We start from the raw sequence: 25,966 nt of genomic DNA, 5'->3' as shown, positions 1-25,966 counted from the left end.
TTATTTTCTAGAAAGTATATATTTTTGGTATTTTTCTTTCAGCACCAATAAAGCATATCATGAACTGTTGCTGTCTGTACTTTGGGATGGTGTTGTACATAATTCATCTTTTGTCAGAGTTACTGCTGGGCGGCTGTTTGAAATTTTGGTTGGTGTTGTGAGTGAAAACTTGCTGCGGACTCGTGTTACACCAGCCCTTGTTACTTTGGCAAGTGACCCAGAGATGTAAGTGTAAAGTGTAAAAAAAAAAAAAAAAAAAAAAAAAAAAAAAAAAAAAAACTTGCATTTTTTCACTATTTATTATGTTTACTTTTATGGGTGTATGGTGCATGAGAAATAATTAGGGAAATGAAATTTATATATTTACAAAATAAATGTAACATTATGAATATTAGAAATTAAATGCAAAATAGTACTTAATGAACTTTTTAAAAGAAAATTTGTGAAAAGTAGGTATTTAAACATAATTTATCAATTTTGTGTGGCACTCATCACATATTTTTTATAGTCTCTCTGTCTTCTGCCTGGCAAATCCAGAAGCAAAAAAGAAGGTTTTTCAAATAATTTGACTTCAAAATGGTACATGCAAATTTAGCAAGTCCTGGACTATCTTTAGCTAAACCTACAATATGCTATTTGGAAAGTAAAGTGGATTTAATTTATTTTATTGAGAGAAATTAACTCGTCAATTTTAGTACGTGTGAAATGGAATTATCGAAGTTTGGTTTCAAGACATTTTAATGCTCCATCAACTGGATCATTAGTAAACAGCTTTTTAGCATCAAAAACACCAAGGAGAAATGTCTGTATGTTTATTGATGAAGAAAAGAAATCAGAGAAAAAAAAGAATCTAAATAATTTTTTACTCTGCACTCTATTGGAAAGTAGTGGGAGAAATCTAGAAAATAAAAATTTGGGTAAAGGGTATGATGATGTTCTTAATTTAGGAGATATAGGTTAAAAAAGGAATTTCAATTTTTAAGCTTTGGGACAGCCATAAAATCCCAGCATACTGAAAACTTTTTCATAATAAAATGAATTTTGTTAATAAGGATTTTTTTACTTTTGTGTGTGTGCATTATGTAAGTTGTAAAAAATTATTTTTTGACACAAATTTGCATATTAAATATCATAATTTTCAGAGTTGTAAGAATTGCAACTGTTCCTGCTTTGGGGGCCATTATGGAACTTAGTTCTCAAAAGGATGTAAGTATTGTTTTCTTAATTAAAATACTGATAAAAATACTATGAGCTACTAGTAAATACTATTGACATTGATTTAATACTCATGTACATTTTTTTCCCCAATTTTTAATTTGCTATCATTTTTATGATAAGTACTACAACGTCTTAATTATGGGATATTTATTAGGAAATAATTCAGTTTTAATTTTTTTTTTCAAATTTTTGTTGATCCTATAATAAATTATTTTATGTTAATGATTAAAAGTATCTGAATTATTTTAGTCACACTATTCTTAATTTTATTAGTTTTAATAATCAGAATGCATAAATAACATAAAGGAGATTAATATTTAGCAATAATTTTTAGTATGAAATTTTCATCTTAATGTTTCTTTTTGGGCTTTTGAAAATTATAAAGCCTTCCATATATTATATTATCTGTGGTAATAAAATTTAATTATGTGAGCATAATGTGGTAAAATTTAATATGTGAGCCATAATTTATTATTTGAGCCTTGAAACTATTAAATGCCATAATGTTAATTTAAATAAAAAAAATACATATTTTATTTTTATGCTGCACTTTAGAACATCTCAAGTTTCCTCAGACAGGTAGGAATTCACTGTTGTGTTAATTCAGTCAGTTTTATTATCCTTCCATCAAGTAGACAGATCTCCAATAAATAGATCCCTTTCAAACAATACTTAGTTTTTATGTTTTTTTATTGTGTTCTCTTTCAACCTTTCAATCATCATATTCATTTTTGCTAAAGACAGTTTTGTTGCATAGTAATTGTTACTAAATTTAATGATTAGATGATATATATTGTATGTTGTTTGTTTTAATGGATAAACTGGTAAGTTCTTATTTTCATAAAAATTGACACATTTTAGACCTTTCATTTTTTTGGGGGGAGGGGGTTTGTTGAGTAGATTAAAAATTTATACTTTTTAGATATGTATTTCATACCCTTATTTTATAATTCTTGGTGTTGCATTACTAAAATAAAATTTCGATAATTAATTACATTTTTCTGTGTGTAAATACAGCCTATTATTGGAGCAGTCAAACAACAGCACGCTTAAAACACATGGAGCACATTGGCAACACATTTGTGTTTGTCACTGTGCTTCTGCTTTTTGGTTTTTGCATGTGGTTTATTCCAATTTGAATATTTAAAATTTTTGTTATGTTTTGCATGATATCTCTCTCTCTATATATGTGTGTGTGTAATCTTTCAGTATTTTTGTATTTTTAATGAAAATATTAAAGTCAATATTTATATGCAATTCTGAATAATTTGAGATTATACATTATAACAGCTCTTGGAAAAAGTGCATCTGCAACTTCAGACATTTCTTGATGATCCAATGTACTGGGATCAACATTTATTGCATGTGGAAGTCATCAGAACCTTTGCTAAAGTTGGACCAAATACAGAGCCTAAATTTAGAGATGAATGTAATAATCTGAAAAATATTTTAATATTTAGTTTTATTAATATATAATGCTATAAATTTCAAGTTTAATTTATGATTTAGAAATCTTCAAAGTATGTATTGTATGCTATGTGTTTCAAATGCAAAAAATTAAGTAAATCTTTTTCATTATGAAGTTTGTTATTTATGAAATATTCTGTATTATTTGTCATGTACAGGTTATTTCATAAATAAATACTGTGTTATTGTTAGTTGTGAGTAGGGTTGCGACCTCTCCCAGATTTGAGCCCTGAAAATTAAAATCTCCTGGCTCCCGGAAGGAATTTTAAATAAATATTGCTCTCCTGGAATATCAAGTTTCCTGAAAATAACTATACAATGCGCACAGACAAAATGGTTGACAGCATCAAAAATCACACGACTGCGCACAACAGCTAAAGAATGTCTATACATATTTTCTTTGCAGCAGCAATCTGCTGTGATTATGTGCCTTGCTGATGAGTAGTGGAGCTGGTGTGTCTCGTGCACGCTCCCTCCACACTCTCATTTTTAATACATTCTTTCATTTAGTCTGCAGTTAGCTAGCTATCTACAAACAAGCACCACACTCTCATTTTCAATACATTCTTTCATTTAATCTGCAGTTAGCTAGCTATCTACAAACAAGCATGTATTTTGAAATTATTTAAATGCTTTCATAATAATGTCTAGTTACAAAAACGATTCTGATTCTTGAAGTGAACAAGTGCCACGAAAAAAGACAAATTATTCGACGTCGTTTCAAGACAAGTGATTAACTCAATTTAATTGGCTTATGAAGAAAGACAACTTTAATGGAGAATGTAAATTATGTCGTAAAACGGTTAATATTAAGTACGAGGGTGTTGTATAACTGTACATTCCCAAAGCAAGAAACACTAATCATTAATATTGAATAGGGATTCTTCGTAACCAGTTTCGAACTTTTTTGTGAAGAATCTTCAAAAGAAGAGGACAATATATCAGCAAATGAAATTACTTCAGTCTATTATGGGATTAAGCACCATCATAGTTTTAATAGCCAGGATTGCACAAGCAAATTGTATAGCACTCTATTTCCAGATTCTTTTTTTGGCAAAAAAGATTTCTTGCGGTAGAACAAAATGTACAAGTATTTGCGAGAAAGTTGCGTACTCCTGCAGCTCAAGAAATACTTTTAACCCTTTCCGACATGCTACCTTTTAAAGTCAGAGTTTTGATTAATAAAAAAGGGTAGGCAGTCTAATTAGGCCTACTCATATATCCCCCCCCCAAAAAAAGGAAACTCTCAAACTCTCATTGCTTCGGGAATGCTTAGGCCTCTCCGAGCCTTTTACACAATTTTAAAATTTAAAGAAAAATAATTAAAATACTGTAATATTTACAATTAATTATTGACTAGAAAAAAATAATTTTTAACTATGTATACAAATAAAAATCTACAGAAATCAAAACTAAGCAAACTACGCACGATGAAAGCAAGAGGAAAAAAGGGTCTGCTCTCGCTGAAAATCAAATAGCTAAGTGAAAACAAAGCACCAGGGTCTTCAAAACCAAAAACAGAAAAGAATAAAAACAAATATAAATAAATCTATGCTCTCAGCCTTCCCCATGTTTTGAAGCACGAGACCAGATTCTGTGACTCACTCCCACGTGACAGGCGCTACCAGTACAGTGTGTTCAGTCCGAACACACCATATACTGAAAGCTTCACTATACGCAATATTTCAAAGTTAAAAATTAAAAGTAATACAGAATAGGCAGATTAGCATACGAACAACAAAATTATATAATAAAGATTTTTTTCATTGCTATTCTTTATATTAAAAAAAAAAAAATGAAACATTTCTTTGAAAAATCAGTGTCTTTAAAAGCAGAATATATCTCAACGTTAATGATTTGCTTGTGTGGTGCTGCCATCTATCATTCATAAAAGGGATTAAAAGTAACCATTATTGTAGTTTTTGTGATATTTATTGATTATTTTCAGTGTCTAAAGAGGAAATGTTTTTGGTGTGTTCACACCGAACACATTGTGCCAGAAAGGGTTAAAAGTTAATGCTGTTCCTTATAGGCTTAGTTGAATTTCAGAATAAAAGTGATTTTTAACTTGAATTTTCAGTTTAAAACTCGCTTAAAAATGAATAAACAATATTATTATGATTATTAATGTTTATGAATTCTAAAGTTTTATACAATGTTTATTTTTATTCAGGACAAATTAAGAAAATTCACAGTGACATAAACTTTGTGAAGAATTTTTGTGTGGTTTAGCGGAAGCAAGAATAATGTGAAAATATTGCTACTTTCAAAGTCTTAAAATTAGAATCTGATTTAAGTTCATAATCAAGATGAAAATAAAACTAATAATTTTGTTTTCCGTATGTAATATGAAACATTAAACAGTTGCATGTTTGATAAATTCATGACAGCGTAATGTGTCACAAAATGCCTAGCCGCAGTAATGTAGTTTCTCTGCAAAGTGAGTTTATGGTTGCCATAAAATGGCAAAAAGGCAGGGTTGCCATATTTGGTGAGAAATTGGCCGTTTGGGAAATTGAGAAATTGGCGATATACCATACATGGAGTGAGAACATTCTGGAACGAATTCTTACTGGTTTGCCCCAGAATGTTCTCAAAGGCAGGCCAAAAGCTATATAACCCCTTCGTGCCGACTGTCACGTATACTTGCCAGCAACGAACACACTTACCTACCGGCCAACACGCAGGCGTGCCAGAGGATTGTTCCATTCTCTACCGACTGTCACGTATTTGTGCCAGTACTTTGGAACGTTTTTCAAACTATAATTTCTGCCACAAGATGGCACTGTATGTCCATATGGTTTCAGATACATGTAAATTAGACCTTCTACTCGAAATGAGAGAAGCATGACTCACATACACGTGTTTTTGATTATATAAACAAACGGGGAAATAAATGTTTCCGAATGGCGTGATTTATGACGTCTCTTTAAATCGCACTTTATTCGCACGTGGTAGTTGTTTACTGTAAGTAGAGAAGTTTTATTTGCTCTAAAGCGTTGGGTATTTCGGTTTGCAGTTCAGTTTTTAGAAAATAATTAGATCTTGTTAGACGTGAATTCTTTGTTTTTACCGTTGCAATGTCGAAGCATTGAAAATTTTTAACAGAACATGAAATAGCAGAAATGATGCAAAATATTTCAGATATTGATTCTGAAAGATTAACTGAAAGACATTTTCCAAAACTTTTTTCAGAAGAGACTGATAAGAAAATGAGACGACGATGCTTCGTTTGTTCACATTCCCGGAAAAATCCTCCAAAATGGCAAATGAGTTATTAGGAGTGCAAGGAATGTAACGTAGGATTGTGTGTAGATCCCTGTTTTCAAATTTTTCATACGAAAAGAGAATTTTAAGTAATGTATTTAGTTTTCAGATGTATAATGTTAAAAGTCATAAAATGGTGAGTAATTAAAATAAAATGTGTAAAATATGCATTTAAACAAGAAATAAGGTAATTAAAGTATATATATATATAAATATCTATAAAGCATAAGCCGTTTAAATACTCTATATAGCATTATTAAACAATGCATTGATACTTCGGAAATTTCATGGATTTAGGCTTAGTATCAAAAAAGCCCCCGGCCCTGGAGAGACGCTCGCGTGAGACACTGCCGGCCTCAGCGATAAGCGCGCGTTTTTACTACCCGGCTCGAAGGGGTTACACCCTAGCTGTACATGAAGTAACAGTCTAATGTCGAGTATATCATCAGTGTATCGTTGAGTTTTGTCTTGAGTGTGTTGACCAAGAGCGATCAACCGAGTTGGGAATTGTACTTTAGTGTTTTGTCGTGAAGCTGTCTTCACCGTTATAACATGAAGGCTATGTTGCTGATTGTTTCAGTATGTTTGTCACAGTTTTTCAATGGCTGTAAATGTGATTTTGGAATTGTCCTGAGTAATACTGGCTAAATAAATTGTGTTTTGATTCTTCATCAATTCATTGTCATCAATCACTCCAAATCCACAAACCTGCAGAATGCAACAAATGTAATGTTAATGGTCTACAAATTTTGGAAAGACCACATTTAAAAATCTGCATTTAAAATAGCATAATTTTGTGATACAATTCCAATAGCTTGCAGAATGATCACTGTTAACACTTTAATAGTCTGTATCTTGTAAAATAATCACAAAAATGTTGGATTGTATTTATACTATGGCATCATAATGAATTGGGCTCTGTACTTCCCAAAAAAAATGAACGAAACCATCTTGAAGTTACCTCAAGAAGTCATTGTATGGTGTTATAACACCATAACAATGACTTCCTTGATACTGCTGAAAAACATAAATGGTAATCTAATACTTCTTGATATAGTGTGTTTTGATCCATGACTTTTTCTTGACATCTTGTATGTGAATTTATTCATATTTTTGTTTGTGATAATATTATGGAAAAAATATGTATTATGATGGTTTTAACTAAAGAATTTCCTATCTGATTATATATTACAGAAAAATTTATGCTTCTTCATTATGCATTAAAAGTGCTTGAATTTTTGCAGTTGTTTTACCGAGGCTAGCTGCATTAGCAGCAAAAAATAATAGTACTACAAATGAAACAAAGAAAATGGATATTGCTCTGGCATTGTTAGAAGCATATACTGCTATGTCTTGTTGCTGTATCCTTCATTACTGTTCATTATTTTATGCAAGACCATAAATATTGAATTTATATTAGGAGTTTTAATAATGCATAGAAATTTTCTTGAAGACTTATTAAAAAAATAGTATTTCATTGCAAGTTACTCTGTTAAAAATGTATAATGCAAAGGATATTAAAAAATTAGCTGTCTCGTTTATCAGAGTTTATTGTAACACTAAATAATTCTTTCTTTTTGTATACTTAATGTGTTAGCTTGGCTTCTGCAGTCTTAATATAAATGCCACTCTGAATGTTGCACTATTATTACTGAATTATATTTTCCCATGTTCTTTTTATCACCAGTTGTACTTATCTATATAGTTATAGTATTAAGGTTAGATTTTTTATGGTAGAGTAAATTCTCTTATTTGTAAATCATAAAAATTCTTAAAAGAGTGAGAGGCGAGCTTGTTATAAGCAATTCTAATAATCGCAAAATTTGCGACCTAAACCAGCAGCTGAATGGATAAGACTGTTGAACATGATTGTTTAACCCAAGTTTATATTCCAGTTGTTGGCTGCTTGTGTAGGTGTTTATATGATTTTCCATATATGTAATCCAAGTATTAGTTGTTTGTAGGAAGCTCCATGAAAATATTTCTTCCTTAGATGGATAACTTTCAAGTGCTTTCCCAAAATCAATTAAATAAATAAGCAAGCTTTTTTGCAGAAGGAAAAACCAAAAGGCAGTTGTCTTAAGGTCAGTTTACACCTGTCAGAGCGGCTCGGAGCGAGTCGCTCATTACGATTACTTTGACAATGTAAACGCTCACTTCGACGGAGTAGAAACGTAGGGGAGATGAGTCAGCGCTTCCGTTTCTACTTTGAACCTGTTTAAAAATCTGTTCGGGCAGTTACTCCGAGCAGCGTTCGCAGGGATGTCGTGACAGTGAGTTCTATAATGCCGAGATTAAGCGATAGCCAAACCATGGCATTTTTTAATGCATACGCATCTTATGAAGTGTTTTAGGAAACACTTCACTGCTTCATTAAGATGTTACATACTTCTATAATTATGTGAAATTATATTTATTTTTCTACAAGCATCTCTACATGAGGATGCAGTAAATATATGATATTATAAACTATAAAAATAAAAATGGAATTATGAAAAAATACATAGATCTGTTTTATTAGGGATATATAAATTTCTTGCTTTGTATAAAAACATTCTGGGCTATAATTCGTTACAATTCAGCTTGGATGTGAAACATGTTCAGCTTGGATGTGTGAGTGCAAGTACTGAAGGTGTATTAAGGTTTGTACAAATTATGCTAGATGAATTCTAATCTTCCTAAACTATCCGTTTTAGCATTTTAAAAGTAAAGTATAATCACTATATTTAACCATTATTAATTTTGTTGATATCACTTTGTGCATTGACCAGAAACACAATTTCAGTAGAATCCAAAAGTAACAATTTGCGATAAATATCTTCCTGTTGGAACTACAGTGGATGGACAAAAATATGGAAACACCTTGTGAAATGCATGTTTGAAAAGAAAAATTGATTTTAATGAAATATGTAGGTGGCGCTGGCATTTTTGACTACTGACGCCACCTATAAAACTTTGTAAATGTGCTAAACAGTTCAGTTGTTGTTGGAGTACTGTTATGTGAGGTTGACATTGCATTATGTCAGAGTTAACAGACTTCAAACTAGGGCAAATTGTTGGAGCACGTATGGTAGGTGCTTCCGTAAGCAAGGTAGCCGAGGTGTTTAGTGTTTCAAGAGGTATTGTTTCGAAGATTTATTCTGCATATTTGAAAAGCGGAAAAACATCATCTGCTAAATCACAGCGCGGATGAAAGTGTGTCCTGAGTGATCGTGACAGACGATCATTAAGAGCAATTGTGATAAAAAATAAGAAGACCACAGCTGCAAAAGTTACTGCTGAAATGAATGTTGTGTTACCGAACCCTGTGAGTACCAAAACAATTAGAAGGGAGCTTCATAAACAGGGAATTGCTGGCCGTGCTGCAATTGATAAGCCACTCATCAGTGATGCTAATGCCTGTAACAGGAAAAGGTGGTGTTTAAGTCATAAAGCCTGGACTATAGAGCAGTGGAAACAAGTAATATGGTTTGACGAGTCTTCTTTCACATTGTTTCCCACTTCTGGCCGAGTTTACGTCTGGAGAACGCCATCTCAAGCCTATAATACAGACTGCTTGTTGCCAAGAGTGAAACATGGCGGGGGTTCTGTTATGGTTTGTTCAGCTATATCGTGGTTCTCTGCTAGCCCCATGATAACTGTGTCAGGGCACATGACTGCCAAGACTTATGTGAACATTTTGGCCGATCAAGTTCATCCCATGGTACAAACTTTGTTCCCCGATGGTGATGGTGTCTTCCAAGACGACAAAGCCCCTGTTCACACAGCTCACATTGTCCAGGACTGGTTTTTCTGAGCACAAGCATTAGTTGTCCCATCTCCCCTGGCCACCACAGTCACCAGACCTGAATATTATCGAGCCTTTGTGGTCTACATTGGAACAGAAAGTGCGTTCTCGTTATCCACCGGCAACATCGTTATCTGAACTTGCCACCGTTTTGCAGGAAGAATGGTATAATATTCCCTTGGCAAACATACAGGAACTGTATTTATCCATTCTGAGAAGACTGCAAGCTGTTTTGGATGCCAACGGGTTTCCTACACCATATTAAGCAAAGAAACATGTTTTTTTAAAGGTGTTTCCATAATTTTGTCCAACCCCTGTATGTCATAATATATATATTCTTTTACCTGTGGTAATATATGTAATGCTCCCAAGTTTTTTGCTACTTCTTATTTATTTAAGATTTTCTGAATAATTAGGTAGATATTATACAGTTTACTTCTGTCATGTTAATGGTAACTTTGAATAAATATTCCATGTGTTAATTTTGCATTCTTCTCTAGAAATAACACAATTCCAGTCAGAACTCTGCATAATTAATTACATGCACAGAGAGCTACTGATTCTGTGGATTCTGGAGGAATAAATATATTCTTTCTAATAATAAATAATAAAACACATTATTTTGTAAATGATTAATTAGGTGTAAATAAACAGTTGTATATAGTAAAAAAACTTTATTAATTTGAATTTCAATAACCACAGTTGACTAAATAACTTCTCTCAAACTGAGTTTCTTTGGTATCCATTTCGTAAAAAAACGGAGTTGTCAGTTCACTCTGAATGGTGTAAACAATCTATCAGAGTACAGGTCCGTTCACTTGGTTCGAAACGCCCGGACGAGCAGCTCGAACTGCTCTGACAGATGTAATTTGGCCTTTATCTTGGACTGTCCATAATGTAGCAAAAGGAGTCCTTACTTAGCATTGTACCATAATGATGGCAAGAAAATTCATATTGGTTTCAAATATATAGAGAGTGTCAGCTGTGATGACCATGTTTGTTCTATTGCATCTTGCGAGAACTTCTGGATAACAACCATGCAATTTTTAAGACCAGGATGATTAAGTAGCACTGGTTGGGCAACACAGGGACCTCAGGAATAAAGGGCATTGAAACATCCCAGAATCAAAAGCACAGACATCACAATGTTGAAAGTGTGTGGAGAAGTATTTTGCCTTGGATTATGGTTTCATGTTTGTGTTTGTAAATAAGAATTGCAGATTTCTATTAAACTTAATAAATTGAATTTTTTAGTTCATACAGTATAAAATTTTATTCAAATATTGTGTTAAAAAACTAAAAACTGATTACTGCGGTTTCTGTTTTCATAAATGTGATGCTTTATGTATTCTAAAAATATACTTTATTCCTAACATGTATTCAAATATTGGATTGATCATATTCAAATTTTACAGTACTGTGCTTTTCCTTTGATGAAATGTTTCTCAGAAATAGTTAATCTGTTATGTTAATTTTTGGGGGCTATATAATGTATTAAAAAGCACATATTTTCTAATAGTTCTAATGAGAAGTTTTTCTGCTTATCAGTAGTTCTCCTTTCACTTGCTATTTCTATTAAATTACTCACAAATTTTATTTTTAAGTTTTGAATTATTGTTTCATTCTGTTGTTTGACATTCTGAATTGTTTCATTAAAGCAAAGTGTTTCGTTATTTTTTTCAATCTATAAGTTTATGTTAATGTGTTATACAAAAGCTATATGAGCAGGATTTATGTGTTATGTACTGTATTTTCCAAATGTAAAATTAGTGTTAGATTATCAAAATAATTTTTGGAATCATTGCTTTTTAAAATATGTTATTGAATTTCTTCTTCATTCAGTATTCATTCTCTAAAATTTAATCTCTTTTAAATCTTAAATTTTCTCATCAAATTACTGTTAGATTGCTTGAAATCTGATTTTATGCACTGTAAATCTTGTAATAAGTTATTCCGATGCATATTTTGGTTGCAAATTTTCCAGGCTTAGTATGGCAGTTTGACTTGTGTGCTTCGAGCTTATTTTAATTGTTTGAATTGCTGATGTTTTTGTAGCAAAGTTAAAATTTCATAACTGCATTTTTGCTTAAGGCCATAAATAGCATGTTCTTTTTTAATTTTAAGTATTGCTTTTAATTTAAAAAAAAAAAATTTAAAAATTTCAAATAATATGGATGAAACCTTAAAACAGAGCATAGTTAAAAAAAGTACTTTAATTGAAATAAAATTTCTAGATCATTCATGAATCTTAAGCTATCAATAAGATTACTGCCAGGTAAAGTAACTCAGATTGATTTCGTTCAAAAATACATATTCATGTAATGTCAGATATGTTTTTACAAGATTTTTCTGGTCTAATAATATTAAAATCTTCCTTTTTTTGAAAAGAGATGTAACTGCTTCAGAATTTACTATATTACATAAAATCCTGTATTCTGGTACTTTAAATCTTAACTCTGTATAGTTATGAGCGATCAACTAATTGCTGAAGCATTTCTGCCTGGTTTACATTGTCTAAAATCTGACTTTCAAGTGATTGCTCATGAGTATGAAGATGCAATAAACAGTATGATACAAGAATTTGAAGCTAAACTGGATGTCGGAAGATCTGTTGAAAGGTATGTGTTCCACAGCCAATTATATTTTATTCCTCTTAGACTTTTGTGTTGAATGCTTGTAAAATTCTAGTAATGACAAATATCAGAAAATTAAAATTAAAATTTTTCTTGTCCTGTGTCAATTTTTTTAATGTGTTCTTTTGTTTTTAATATAACTAATTGTACCTCAAGATATTATAATGTGGAATTAATGTATATTAATAATGTGAAATTTATTATGGATTTCAGTAATATTAAAATTTTCAGGCACTCTTCATTAAAGGCACTTGGATTCCCCCTCCCTTTTCTCATGTTTTCGCGATGACAGGTTTACTAGTGTAGTTTAGCTTCTTTTCTGGCAATAACTCTCCTTAAAACCATCACTTGCTTGACAGTGTTATTTTTCTAATCGGTTGTAATGTACTTCACAATGTAGGATTTACCGAGAAAGATGTTCTTTGTGATGAAATATAACACAATTTTATAAAATTAAAATGTGATGGCTTTTTTAATTTCTTTCATACCAGAAAAAAAAAAGGTGTCCAAACACAAATGTAGTTTGTTGAATCGTACTTTTTCACTACTGCTATGCAGTATAGTTGCTTATGGTGCCAGGTATTAATGTCTATTGAGTTTTGTAAACTAATGCTTGCATGAAAAGAATCACAACTATGCAGTGTATTGAAACAGTTATGTAAGACAGTTATGTGCTAATTGTCCTAAAATTAAAATTGATGGACACAACAAAATTGTGGAAATGAATGAAAGCTTAATCATAAAAAAGAAAAAGTGACATAGATTGTGTTCTTTTCCCACAGCAGCTTTTTGAAAGATTTTGTCAAGAAATTTGAGAAAGTTTGTTGTTGCTGTTCCTAGTTATTTCATCTTATAATGTTAAAAGCATGGGGGAAAGAAATAAGCGCTTATGTGTACTGAAAATATATGTTTTGGCTTTAATGAAAAAATACCAATTATTTGATTTAAACTTTAAATTGATATGCTTCAATAATAGTATCTATACTTATGGAAAATTTAAGCTTGAAATGAAACAGTCATCTAAAAGTATATTAAATTCATTTGATGCTGTATATATCAAATGTTTAATTTATTATGAATGTGTATTATATTGTATTTTAAGGGTTTTTCTTCAATATAGTGAAGTTCTTAATAAGAAACAAACAGTTTGAAACTTATGTTTGTATGTTACAAAAGTCGTATAACTTTAAATTGTAGTACAATGCTACGCCAAAAATTCAGATGTCCAATAGCGAGAAGGATTATTATCAAGAACTTACATAAAACTTTTTTTTAGTTAACATTTCTCATAACACATTATGGGAACAGAGAATATGGTACTCAAGAAAAAGAAAGAATGGTGTAACTATATTTTTGTCTTGATTATCTGATATTTCTTTTGACTAGAAACATTTTATGTAATAGCATTTGATCATCTTACAAGCAGCCTTTAAACGCCTGATTGCTAGTGGACAATGTTTTCATTTTCCACACTTAAGTGGTTATGGGAGGAGGGCAGCATTTTTCTAGCTTATCCCTCATTTTTATTGTAAATTTGAATAAAATAGTGTGTCCATTACACTTTTTTTTCCTTTTTTGAACACATACAATCCCCCCGCGCACCACTGATGTTCAAGATGGGGCTTACAAATTTAACTAAAGCATTAAATATTACATGCATTCATAAAATGAACAGAAACAGAGAACAGCAGTCTAGACTTCACAAAAACAGATAAATTCACTTGTCAAGTCATGCCAGAGTTTTTCAAATCATTCTGTAAGCATAATTTAGGGCCATCAAAGGTATGGCAGAAAAAAATTAAATGTTCCACATCTTGAGGTACTTTTTTTTTAATTATTTTATCTTGGATTGAAACGAAACAGGTAACTTGCAAATTTACCATGACCAGGTAAAAACAGATACTTAGCTAAAGTGGAAAGACTCAGAATGCAGTCTATGGTAAATAGAAGGAAAGAACCTTTTGGTGCCATCAGCATTACAAGATGGAGTATGTTTCTCATTCCACTTACTAAAAGTTTCGTATAATGAAAGGACTTTCAATAGCTCTTTGGAATGCTGATAATGGGTAAATTTAAAGCATCTTTAGCTAACAAATCGGCTCTTTAATTCCCATAGAATCATGATGACCATCCATGTAAACAAAACAGATGTCATTTCTTCTATTTCTAAGCAAACTGGCAGTAAAAAGAGTTTGGGTTACTAATTTGTCAATGCTAGTAATACTGTTCAAAAGGTTTAGAGAAGAAAGAGAATCAGAACATGTAAGGTACCTTGAGGATGTTGTCCTTATTATCCTTTATCCACTTAATTGCAAAATAATTACCAAGAATTTCTGCTTGAAAAACTGTGCATTCATTTCAAATATGGTGCTTAAAATAGTAAATCTCAGATTGGTCTTAAAAAAGAACAAATACAAGGCTGTCTTTATTGTTCATTTTACTGCCATCTGTGAAGCAAACCATATGAAAAGACTTTTCAATAGTCTCTTTATAGTCGCAGAAATTTATGGGCTCTAAAGTAGCTGGATGAGGCATATAGGGAAAGGGGACATTTTCATTTATGCAGTCTTCCAAATTATCAGTTGCCAATGCCTCAAAAGTATTATTCTTATATTCACTTTTGAAATCAACCAGCGGAACTTCTGCAAGAAGAAAGTAGCCTCATAATTTAAGGTTCGATAACCACTAATAATTCAAAGAAGAATTCTTTGTTGAATCTTTCTCAGATTTCTTTTGCTATTCTTTTTTGCAAGAACATGTCTCCAAGAGTAAGAGCCATATGAAATGAAAGGCACAATACACTGTCCATACATCAGTTTCTTGCCTTCATAGCTTACTCCAAAGGTATTTTTGGCAATTCAGTGAAAACCATTAATATTTTTTGCATTTTGTAGAAAGAAGTTCAGAGTGTTTTTTCCATGTTAATTTTTGGTCAAATATAACACCAAGATACTTTTTTTCTACAAATTCGAACAGAATCACTGAGTATTATAGGAGTGATATTTTTTCCATCAAAATTGTTGGAAACAATCATAGCTTTACTCTTTGAAGGACTCAAAGGAAATTTATAAGAGATCACCCAGGGGACAAAATTCGCCACTGCTTGTACACTAGAAAGAATATTAGTCAAAAGCTTTCCATGGAAAATTAAAAATAACTCGATAGTCATCTGCAAATGCAATTTTTAAGCAGCTGTTGAGATGACTTAAAGGTCATTTATTAATATTCTCCAAAGAGTAGGTCTGGACGCAGAGCCTTGAGGACAGCCTTTTTCCAACCCATATCCTCAGACCCAAGCTGAAGCTCAGTGGTCCTCCTGTTTAAGAAGCTTTAAAGCAGGTTATATACATTATGTGATATACCAGTATTTTTTAGAATTTTTAGATAAATGACTACCAAGCATTATCAAAAACACCTTTGAAATCCAGAAAAATAAGACCTGTTAACCAGTTGGATTCCATATTGAGAGATATAACTAAAGCAAATAAAGGCATCTTCAGCAGACTTCTAAGGAGTAAACCCGAACTGAGAATCATTTTAAAATATTTCTCTCTCAAATATCAATTTATTCTACTAATGAAGAGAGTTTCAAGACATTTTCCCAAAGTAAGTAATAGGCTAATGCATCTGATATTATCAAGATAAGGAATTCTTGTATCTAAAGTTTTAGGGATCAATACAATTTGAGCTCTCTTTCATTGTGTTGGAAAGACTCCTAATGATAAACAAAGGTTGAAAAGTCCGTGCAAAAAAGTGCTGTTCACTGCATGAAAGTGTTGTATGATTTTGTTGAAAAGTGAATTTTGCCTAGGTGATTTATTCTTCGCGAGATCTTTAATAACACTGTCAATTTCTGAATTAGAGAACTGATAGTCTATAAATAAAATATATTGCCTCGCTGACTCAGTATCCATAGCTCTATGAGAATTCCTATCGTTAGGCTCATTATCTCTTTGGAAATTTTTTGTCATAACAGCAAAAATTGTATCACTAAATGACGAAGTAACATTGCCATCTGGGAGTTTGTTCCCTGAAATATCCTGATCCTTTTCTCAAAATTGGTCTTGACCCCATACTTATATATATATTTTCCAGACATTGTGAACATAATAGTTTAGAGAAAGTTTTTCCACCAGTCAAGCTTGGCTTTAGCTATTTCAGTCTTATAATTATGTCACCGCGAAGAATACTTAATAACAGTCAATTTTTTTAGTCCACCAAGAGACACCATTCTTCATAATTTTCTTCTTCAGAATTGATAATGAAGCACAATTAAAAATAATGGTAGAAAGTCTATTTACAGCATTTTCTAATGCAATGTAGTCAGAGCAACTATCAACTGTAATGTTCTGACATACTTTGAAATTATTATGCATATTTTTACAAAATGTACAGGCGCAGTAAGATGGCTTCCCCACAAAGCAGTTTCAGGGTTCCCACATTTGGCGACAAAATTGGTGATATACCAGGAGTCGATCGAGTTGACAGCCGAGCAGCGAGTGCCTAGTGGGTCATCGAGTTCACCGAAGGAGTCTCTTAGTGTATTGCGGTTAATGCGTCGTCGAGAGAGCGTGTTGAGCTCCAGGAACGACTGATCCGAAGAGTCGGGAGCCGTGCTCTGTGTGTCGTCGAGTGCATCGCGAGTTGTAGCATGGAGCGTCTCGAGAGTACGCGCAGTTCCGAGAACGACCGAGCAGAGTTGGGAGCTGTACTCTGGTACTTTGCAGTGAAACTTTCTCCACCGTGATAGTCTGATAACCTTAAGGCTGTGTCGCTGATCGTGTCAGCGTGTTTATAGTAGTTCATCAACGATTGTACAATGTGTTTTGGAGCTGTCCTGACAATACTGCCAAATAAAATGTGTTTCGATACTTCATCAAGTGTTGTCGTTATTCACTCCAAATCCATACGAACCCCGTACGAACGTGAAAACAATAACACAACAACTGGTGTCAGAAAAGAAAGAAAAACTTAGCAATATATTATATTTTGTATTTATGCTGATGTTTCTAAAACTTAAATACTTACTTTTGAGTAAGCATAGCCTCACAAGTGCCCAGGTGGTTAAAGGTCACTGAATACTGGGAGTTTGATCCCAGGTAAATGGGCTGGTTGTATGATTGATTTTTGTAGTTTTCCCTATGCATAATTAGAAAACAAGACAGTTTTCCTGGCAAAGTTCTCCATGAATGCATATCTTCTTAAGCAGATAGCCCTCAATGTGCTTTGTCATGCTTAAATAACGTAATCTTGAGTAAGCATAAATGCTTGATATATTAAAACATCCCTACAATGGCTATTCATGGTTCTGGACAATTTTGGTTTTCTGTGGAAGTAACTGCCTTAGGGAACATGACTTTCATGTTCATTACTATTATTTAACCCTCTGAGCACCATGACCAGTTTTATTCGGTCATGAGATTTTTTGCCACTTGTTGTATATTAGCTCATAATTTAAGATATTTTGCTTTCTTACTTTCATTAATAATACGAGGCGTATTCAGAAACTAAGTACCGTTTTGAAAAAAAAAAAAAAAAAAAAATAGTAAAACAATTTTTTCGAATCCAGTTTTATTTTTACATGAAAATACATGTCTTAAACTATTTTTCAACATAGTTTCTGCCAATGATCAAACACTTGTCATAGCGGTTGACCAGTTTTTGTATACCATCGTCAAAGAAACTACCCGCAAGTTTCGATAACCACGACTCCACAGCATTTTTCGTGTCATCGTCGGATCCAAAGCGCTTGCCACCAAGCTCGCGCTTCATGTGCAGAAACAAGTGATAGTCGGACGGCGCCAAGTCCGGGCTGTACGGCGGGTGATCGAACTGCTCCCAATGAAACTGTTGAATTAACAATTGAGTGACACCAGCAGTATGGGGCCGAGCATTGTCATGGAGCAACACAATTCCTTTACTGAGCATTCCTTTTCGTTTGTTTTGAATGGCACGCCTTAGTTAAAGTTTTGTTAAAGTCTCACAATATCATGCCGCATTAATGGTTTCACCTCTGGGAAGAAATTCAGTAAGCAAAACGCCTTTCCTATCCCAGAAGACAGTGCACATTATTTTTTGTGATGACATTGTCACTTTGAACTTTTATTTTTTCGGAGAATGAGTGTGTCTCCACTCCATCGATTGTTGTTTCGATTCTGGTGTGAAATGACACACCCAAGTTTCATCACCTGTCACAATTTGGTTTAAAAAGTTTTCTCCCTCATCACTGTACCGCGTGAGAAATGTCAGGGCACTACCAAGTCGCTTTGTTTTGTGAACATCAGTGAGCATTTTTGGAAGCCATCGGGAACACAGTTTGCGATAATTCAAGCGGTCAGACACAATTTCGAACAAAACAGTACGTGAAATTTGTGGAAATGCCTCTGAAAGAGTTTTCTCACCATTCCATCACTTATCGCGTATTCACCGTAAACTTCTGTCATTTGACGATAAATTTTGGCCGGTTTAACATTCCTCGCGTTCAAAAATTTAATCACGGCACGAATCTCACAGTCAGCGGGAAAACTAATTGTCTTAAACATTTTGAATGTGCACAGCAAACTGAAAACACAACATAGAGCAACCAAAATGGCGACAATTGAAAGTCAGTGAACAAGAAAGCCTAGTGCGCATGCGCGGGACGCCTACCACAGCGCTGCGACGGCGCTAGAATGAAACGGTACTTAGTTTCCGAATACGCTACGTAATATAAATGCCATCTTGATGAATGTAATGAAAATGGGGACTAAAATAGGTAAATATACAAATTTAGCTAATAAAGGCTCCTTAAACGCAGTCTTCATGACAGATCCAAAAACCCAGGCCGCTCAGAGATTTAAATATTCATTATGAAAATTATGTTAATTTCAACTTTTTCAAAGTTAGAGATTCATACGCGAGTTACTTGCAAGAAGGTTTTAGGGTTAGAATTAAAGTAAAAAATCATTGGTTTATATAGTAATGCATTTAATGTTCTTACTTTTAAATTTCATTTTTTTTGGGGGGGAGAATTTAAAATGAATTAAAAAAAGTTCAGGAAACATTACTTTTTCTTTCAAGAAATTATTTACAGTCTTTTTGTAGTTATAGTTGGAAAATATAAAATTATGGAAATATCAATATGAAATTTTTGTTATTTCTTAAATATTAAAATTAGTATCTTAAATATTTAATATTATGGACTGAATTTCTCTTTTACAGCCGTCCTAATTCATTATCAATATCATCAACTGGGGGCATGGAAGAAATGAGGAACCGAATGACTAAAATATTTACTTCTAGGCAAACAGGAGCAAGACCAAACATACAAAATCTGTTTCAGCTTCGTAAAAAATGATTGAAAAATACTTTTGTTTATATTCATTCTACAGTTTTTAGGAAACTTAAATGCTTTAAATATTTTTAAAGTGACCATTATTGTCTGAAAATTATCTATCTCCATCCATCTAGTTGAAACTGATACAAATACATACTGAAAAATGTGTATTGTGTTAAACCATAATTTGAATTTTTGTATTTTATTGCATTGTTATGCACTCTCAGTAAACTCTCAGCAATTAACAAATGCATGCATACATTTGTTTAAAGTGAAAAATATTTATTTCTCATTTTGTTTCTTTTAATTATTTTTGATTCAAAAATAGTATTTATGTTTTTCATTCTATTTATTAAATTTTTAACATTTTGAATGCCGTATTTCAAGAGGATGCTTCTCATATACTTATAGGTAGAAAAGGAAATAGAAATGTTTAATTATGTAAAATATTTTAATGTTAAGGTTTATATCAAGTGTTTTTTTTTATTTATTTATTATTATTATTTCCAAGCAAGCAGTTATATTAAAAATCATTTGATATGAAGACGAGTAGTAAAAATATTGCTATTTTCAAGCAAAATTTATATGGGAACAGGTTTGTGCAGAATTCCTATCTAAAGAATTAAATATTTATATTTTTTATTTTTATTTGTAATCATGACACATTTGTAGTTATTAATATAGGTCAGCTACAAGTTAGGTTTGAATCTAACACTATATTTTAACTCCTGTTTTATGAAATTTTTAAAAATGTGTAAATGAAAATGTAAATCTATATTCTTTTTTTTTTTCCCATTTTCGTATAATTGTATCTTATTGTGTCATTAAGTAGACTTTATGGTAAAATTGTAATCAGTTCAAATAATGACTGAAATTTCCTCTTTTCTGCTTAAGTAAAATTCTGTTTTTAGCTTTTTTTGTACTAATACAAATTTATTAGTGGCGTCTGCTTTTCAAAGTTTTAGCAATTTTTCTGCCTTCAGGTATCTCTGTTTCATATTTTTGTTCCATTTTTTAATCTTCATTTTCATATTATCTCAGTATTGTTAATGTTTAGATAACATATTTTCTTTTATTGAAGACCTGATATTGCTATCTACACTTTCCTTTGATATTGCTGTCTACATTTTAATTCAAGACTAATTTCAGAATTTTTTAATTTCCTTTATTTTTTCATCAAATACTTTCTTATTTATTTTTCAAGATAGAAGGTCTTTAGCTGTATTTTAAAAATATTTTATCAATATTTAGTTTGCAAATGATTTTCACAAATTTAGTTTATTTTGCTATATTTCACTCTTGTTGTAATCTACTAAAAATGTTTATGAAATGAAATTCAAATAATTGATTTTAATCTCTTGGTTGCATGTGTTCTAATATTTATATGTCTTTTGATTTATTCACTGCTAGATGGTAAAATATACATTGAAAATTTTTGTTTAGTACTAAAATGATCCCTCTCTCCTAAAATGTAAAATTGAGCTATTTCTTAAAAAGTAAAGTTAAAAGTTTGTTTTATATACAAACTCGTTTAATTTAAGTATCACCCCTATTAGTATTTAATATGTAATAAAAAAAAACTAAAAAAGCCCTGTTTTTTTTTAAAGTTCAGTGGTGTATTATTAGTTGTACTGTTGTCTTTTCTTTCCCTCTTCCCCATTATGGCTTATACTGCTTTCTGTTGTTAGCAATGCCCTTTTTATATAAATGAAATTCATGAGTTAATATGCTTCTAAATGTTTTTAAACTTACATTAGAAGCCATAACATATTTTGGAAATGATTTGTTTAAAAATTATATTTCGCAGCTATAGAGGAAAATGTAATCAATTTCAGTCATGTATTCATTAAATTGCATAGCAACATTGTAAATTAAATAGTCTGTGATAAATTCAATTTTTCACAAATGTAAATAAATATGTAAATAAATTTGAAGTGATATTTTAATTCTTATGTATAATTTAAGGGAATGAATGAGGTTTTTCTTTTTTAACTCATTTCCTTGAATTGTTACTTGTTGATTTTCTGAAAATTTATAGTGTAATATTTAAAATTTTTGTACTACCTGAATTTTTTTTCTATTATGTGTGTCTTAAAAGAAGAAAATGTAATATATATGTATGCATATGTTATCAACCCAAATGTCTCTTTTTTTTTTTAAAGCTTTTACATGAATTTTTTTAATTCAGCATATATGCTCACCTGTCATATTTATAAGAAATTTATTTTCCTCTTTCCCCCCCCTCTCTCCAGTATGCATGCTATTGCTATTTTGAGCATGGGGCTGAAAATTTTTTATTTATTCTAGTTTACTGTTTTAACATTGTAGCAGTTTATCAGATATTGTTATAATTCATCGTGAAATATTGTTTTTAGATTTCATTCCTTTGCTTCTTATTACTATATGAGATGCTGCTATGTTTCTTTGCTAAATCAATTTTGCTTTCAGTTCCATGTTTCAGAATGCAGTTGTAATGCTTTTTTCAGTTACTGATACTTTCAGTTTTTCTGTAGTACAAAAATCATGTTAAATTTGCAAAATTTATTAGAATTCTTTTCCTGCATGCAATTGTTGCAGAATTTCAAATTTAATTGAGTGATTTAATATTGTGATATTTCTTTTTTCTTGGCTAAACTAAAAATCTGACCAATTGTCTTAAAATTCAGCTTGTGTTGTATGCATTAATTTTTTGGATCTTTGGCAGGTTTATTCAGTGTTTAAATGTATTTTGCAATGGTATAGCATAAAGCTTTTAAATAAAAAAATGCATCATGTAAAAGTAAATATGGGTTTTTCCCCTTGTTATGTGATTATGCATCAAATTTTTAGAATTCGAATAAATTGTTATAGTTTGAATCTAAAGAATTAGTTTTGAGAACATTTTTTAATCTCAGAATTGAGGAAAACTTTCTTAATATTGTTACATTTTTATCCCGTAATTATGTTTATCTTATATTGATAATCCCAGTTTACCTGTGAGATTTTAAATTTGTTATAATTCATATTGTGCTAAAATTTTAATTAGGCAAAAACAAGTTGGAAAGGAGAGGTTCTTTTATTTTACTAATAAGATACTATTCTGTAGCAGAAATTTGATGAAACTTTGTAATGCAAAAATGCATTACAACTTATGCAAATTTATTGATGTTTCATATTGCATTGAGCATGATTGTAAGCAATAAGATTTGAATTATGTTGGCAGAACTAAAATTGTTTATGTATTTTATTAATATAACTAAAAATAATTGCACTTATTAATTAGTATTAAAAAATATGAAAAATATTTAAAGATCATTTGTATTTATTTAACTATGAAACTTTTCTCTCAAGATTTTAACCTGCTTCTTTTAAATGGAGTAGGAAATTTCATTAAACAACAATATAATTTGTAAAATTGAGAAAGATTGAATAATTTAAAAAATTAAATAAGTTATACTCTTAACACTTTTTTTAATATATGTTATGAAGGAATATATTATGGGAATGAAATTTTTAAGAGAGAAAAATATACCTCTCCTTTCTTTAAATTTAGGATCTTGTTGTGTCTTTTAAAACATGTAACAGATACTCAGGTAATAATAATAGTTTAAATATAGGTCATCAATACTAGTAGTGATAATATCTGTGAAAGTCCTTAACTTTCTTGTTCATGAATGCAGCATATATTGTAATTAAATTTTGTTTATTGATGGTCAGTTTTACATTTCCAAACATTTTTATTATTTCTTCTTTAAATTATTTTAATTACAGAAAATTATTTTCATGGCTCTCCTTATAATCTCATGCTTTCAATGATTTATACTCTAGAAAATAATGAATACAAAATACGTATGCTGTGTAAACATTTGATAAGATATTGTTTTGCTCTTTTTGCATCTTTCATGCATCAAGATATTGATCTGATTTCTTACCATATCAAACAGTGAAGGAAATGTATACATTATAGATCAGTTAAAAAAAAAAAAAAAATCTTTAAATTCGAATAAAAAAAAAATCTGAAATTTTTCAGATTTTAAATTACGTCCAAAGGGGCTTTTTTTAACGTTTTGAGTGTTACCTTTATTTATTAAATATCATGTTCTTTGCACTTAAACCATAAAATTAAGTTCAAGAGCAATATCGCAAAATAATGTTAAATTAAGCATATCTTTAGAATTTCCGATATACACAGTCTCGCGAGCTGGAGATAAAAGTATTTTTTTTCTATATAACGTTGCCATTTCTCGCTTTTAAAGCATTGAATTTGTAAATCAAAAATTCGTTAAAGTTTTACAAAATATAAAATCTATAATAAAACAAATTCCAAATTTGGGATTTCAGATGCCCATATTCGCAGTAGGATTTCGTCATTCAAAATTCGATGGCTCTATGTACCATTGTTTTATCACAATGCGAGAAATAGACAATCATTTATACAGATTTTTCATTATTTAATTTCTTCAAATATAATGCAGGACTCTAACATTTTGTGGCAACAGTTTGAAAAGTGAACCGACGTTTATGAGTCCGACGCAAAATGCCAAAACGAAAGCAATAGTCCTTCGGGACTGAAATCCCTTTGGACTAAAAAGATTAATTTTGCCTAAAATTCATACATTTTATATAGGCTATGAGTATTGTGTATAAGTTTTATTACATGATCATGTGTAGTAGAATTTCTTATTTACAGATTCCTAATAGTGTCATTTGTAACTTGTGAAGTTCTGTAAAATATTGATCTGCCTTTTGTACATTTTGTACATAACGTGTTTTTAAACAGAATACTATCATCATTCCAGAAGAATAATTTTGTTAAATATTATTTATTATACTGCAAAATTTTTGACATTTGTGATTGAAATAAAATATCTTTAGTAATTGTTGGTATGTATGTATTCATTTATTACTAATCTAGAGTCTTCTTTGTTTTTCCAGAATTCAGATTGTGTTGCTCTTTCTTGTATAAAAACTTCTGATCCTGAATGAATATCAAATGTGATTTTTTGACATTTAAGCTAAGATGAGATCATATAAAATCTCACTATTATTTTATCATATCAAATCTGTTTTGTTTGTTTTTATCATATAAAATGGTTATTAAGCGTATGTGTAGATACTACAGCCTCTCTGTCAAAAGTTTTATATTAATTGAGAAATTTTTTTGCAAATCATTGGAAGCACTATTCTTGTCAATTGCAATAATAAAGAATGGGTTTTCAGATCATGTAAATAGGAATGGAAAAATAAGCTTCAATAGGTAATAATGCTGTTTGATTTTTGTATGATAGGAGAGCAATGATAACATGTGCCTTTGAGGAGAGAAACGCACAGCATGTTTCATGTTGACTTTGTTTCTTTTGTAAATTTAGAGATCAGTTCTCAAAAATTGTTATAGCCGATGTAATTGTTATTACTTAAAAATGTATATAAAGTCCAGTTTTTACAAGGTAATCAGAAAAGTTCTTGCTGTTTTGGACAGTCAGAAAGAAAAAGTCATAAAACAAATAATAATCACCGCTAATCCTCAAAGTAATCACCATCGGCATCCAGTGCCTTTTGCCAACGAGTGGATAGATGTGCGATGCCATCGCGGTAAAACTCTGAAGTCATGGATGCAAAGAAGTTCGCCGGGGCCTTTTCGAGGTATGGCCGATTCTTGAAGTTTTCCCATGAAGATGGTTATCCAGGGAATGGAAAAGGTGGTAGTCTGTTGACGCAAGGTCTGGGGAGTATGGTGGATGGGGTAGTGTCTCCCAGCCCAGTTGCTGGATGGTGTCCCTGGCCTCCTGAGCTACATGTGGCCTCGCATTGTCATGGAGGAGGAGTACACCCTTACAATTGACCAATGCTGGCTCTTTATGCATCATTGCCTGATGCACATATTCCAACTGCTGCGAGTACAGGCCTGCTGTGATGGTTTGGCCCACTGACAGGAGCTCATAGTGCAGCACTTAGTGACTAGTCCACCAGATACAGTGCATGATCTTGCATGGGTGGAGAGAAGGTCTCGCAGTGTGATGCACAGGGTCCCATGTTGACACCAATGTCTGGAACCCCTGGGTGTGTCATACTGAACCCACTTTTCATCGCTGGCGAGTACTCAATCAAATATGGATGCATTGCAGTCCGAGTAAACAATGACAAACAGGCAGCGACACGCTGTTGCTTGTTTGCATCGGACAGTGAGTGGGGTACGCACTTGCTCAGCATGTATGCCTTTCCTATGCAGTGTAAATGGAGTCTGATCATTTCATCAGATACCTAGAAGTGCAAGCTCACCACATGTTTGACTACTCTCAC

General features: G+C 31.6%; 1 protein-coding gene across 3 annotated transcripts in view; it reads left to right on the top strand.

The window, feature by feature from the left end:
• Positions 1–24,547, top strand: part of LOC118191816 (RAB11-binding protein RELCH homolog) — a 104,881-nt gene extending 80,334 nt beyond the window's left edge. For 2 of the 3 annotated variants that reach the window (XM_085821866.1, XM_035362669.2), the window contains 7 exons: positions 43–225; positions 1,143–1,206; positions 1,774–1,797; positions 2,509–2,647; positions 7,197–7,313; positions 12,204–12,357; positions 19,573–24,547. In XM_085821866.1, coding sequence (XP_085677992.1) covers positions 43–225; positions 1,143–1,206; positions 1,774–1,797; positions 2,509–2,647; positions 7,197–7,313; positions 12,204–12,357; positions 19,573–19,708 — 817 coding nt within the window. In that variant the 3' untranslated portion in view covers positions 19,709–24,547. The remainder of the gene's footprint in view (positions 1–42; positions 226–1,142; positions 1,207–1,773; positions 1,798–2,508; positions 2,648–7,196; positions 7,314–12,203; positions 12,358–19,572) is intronic. The other variant, XM_035362677.2, reaches the window with a different exon arrangement.
• The last annotated feature ends 1,419 nt before the right edge of the window (positions 24,548–25,966 follow it).

Source organism: Stegodyphus dumicola, chromosome 8 (genome assembly GCF_044657685.1).
Source record: "Stegodyphus dumicola isolate Sdum_Otavi_A_Nest chromosome 8, ASM4465768v1".
Classification (NCBI taxonomy): Eukaryota; Metazoa; Arthropoda; class Arachnida; order Araneae; family Eresidae; genus Stegodyphus; species Stegodyphus dumicola.
This window is presented reverse-complemented; position numbering and strand designations above follow the sequence as displayed.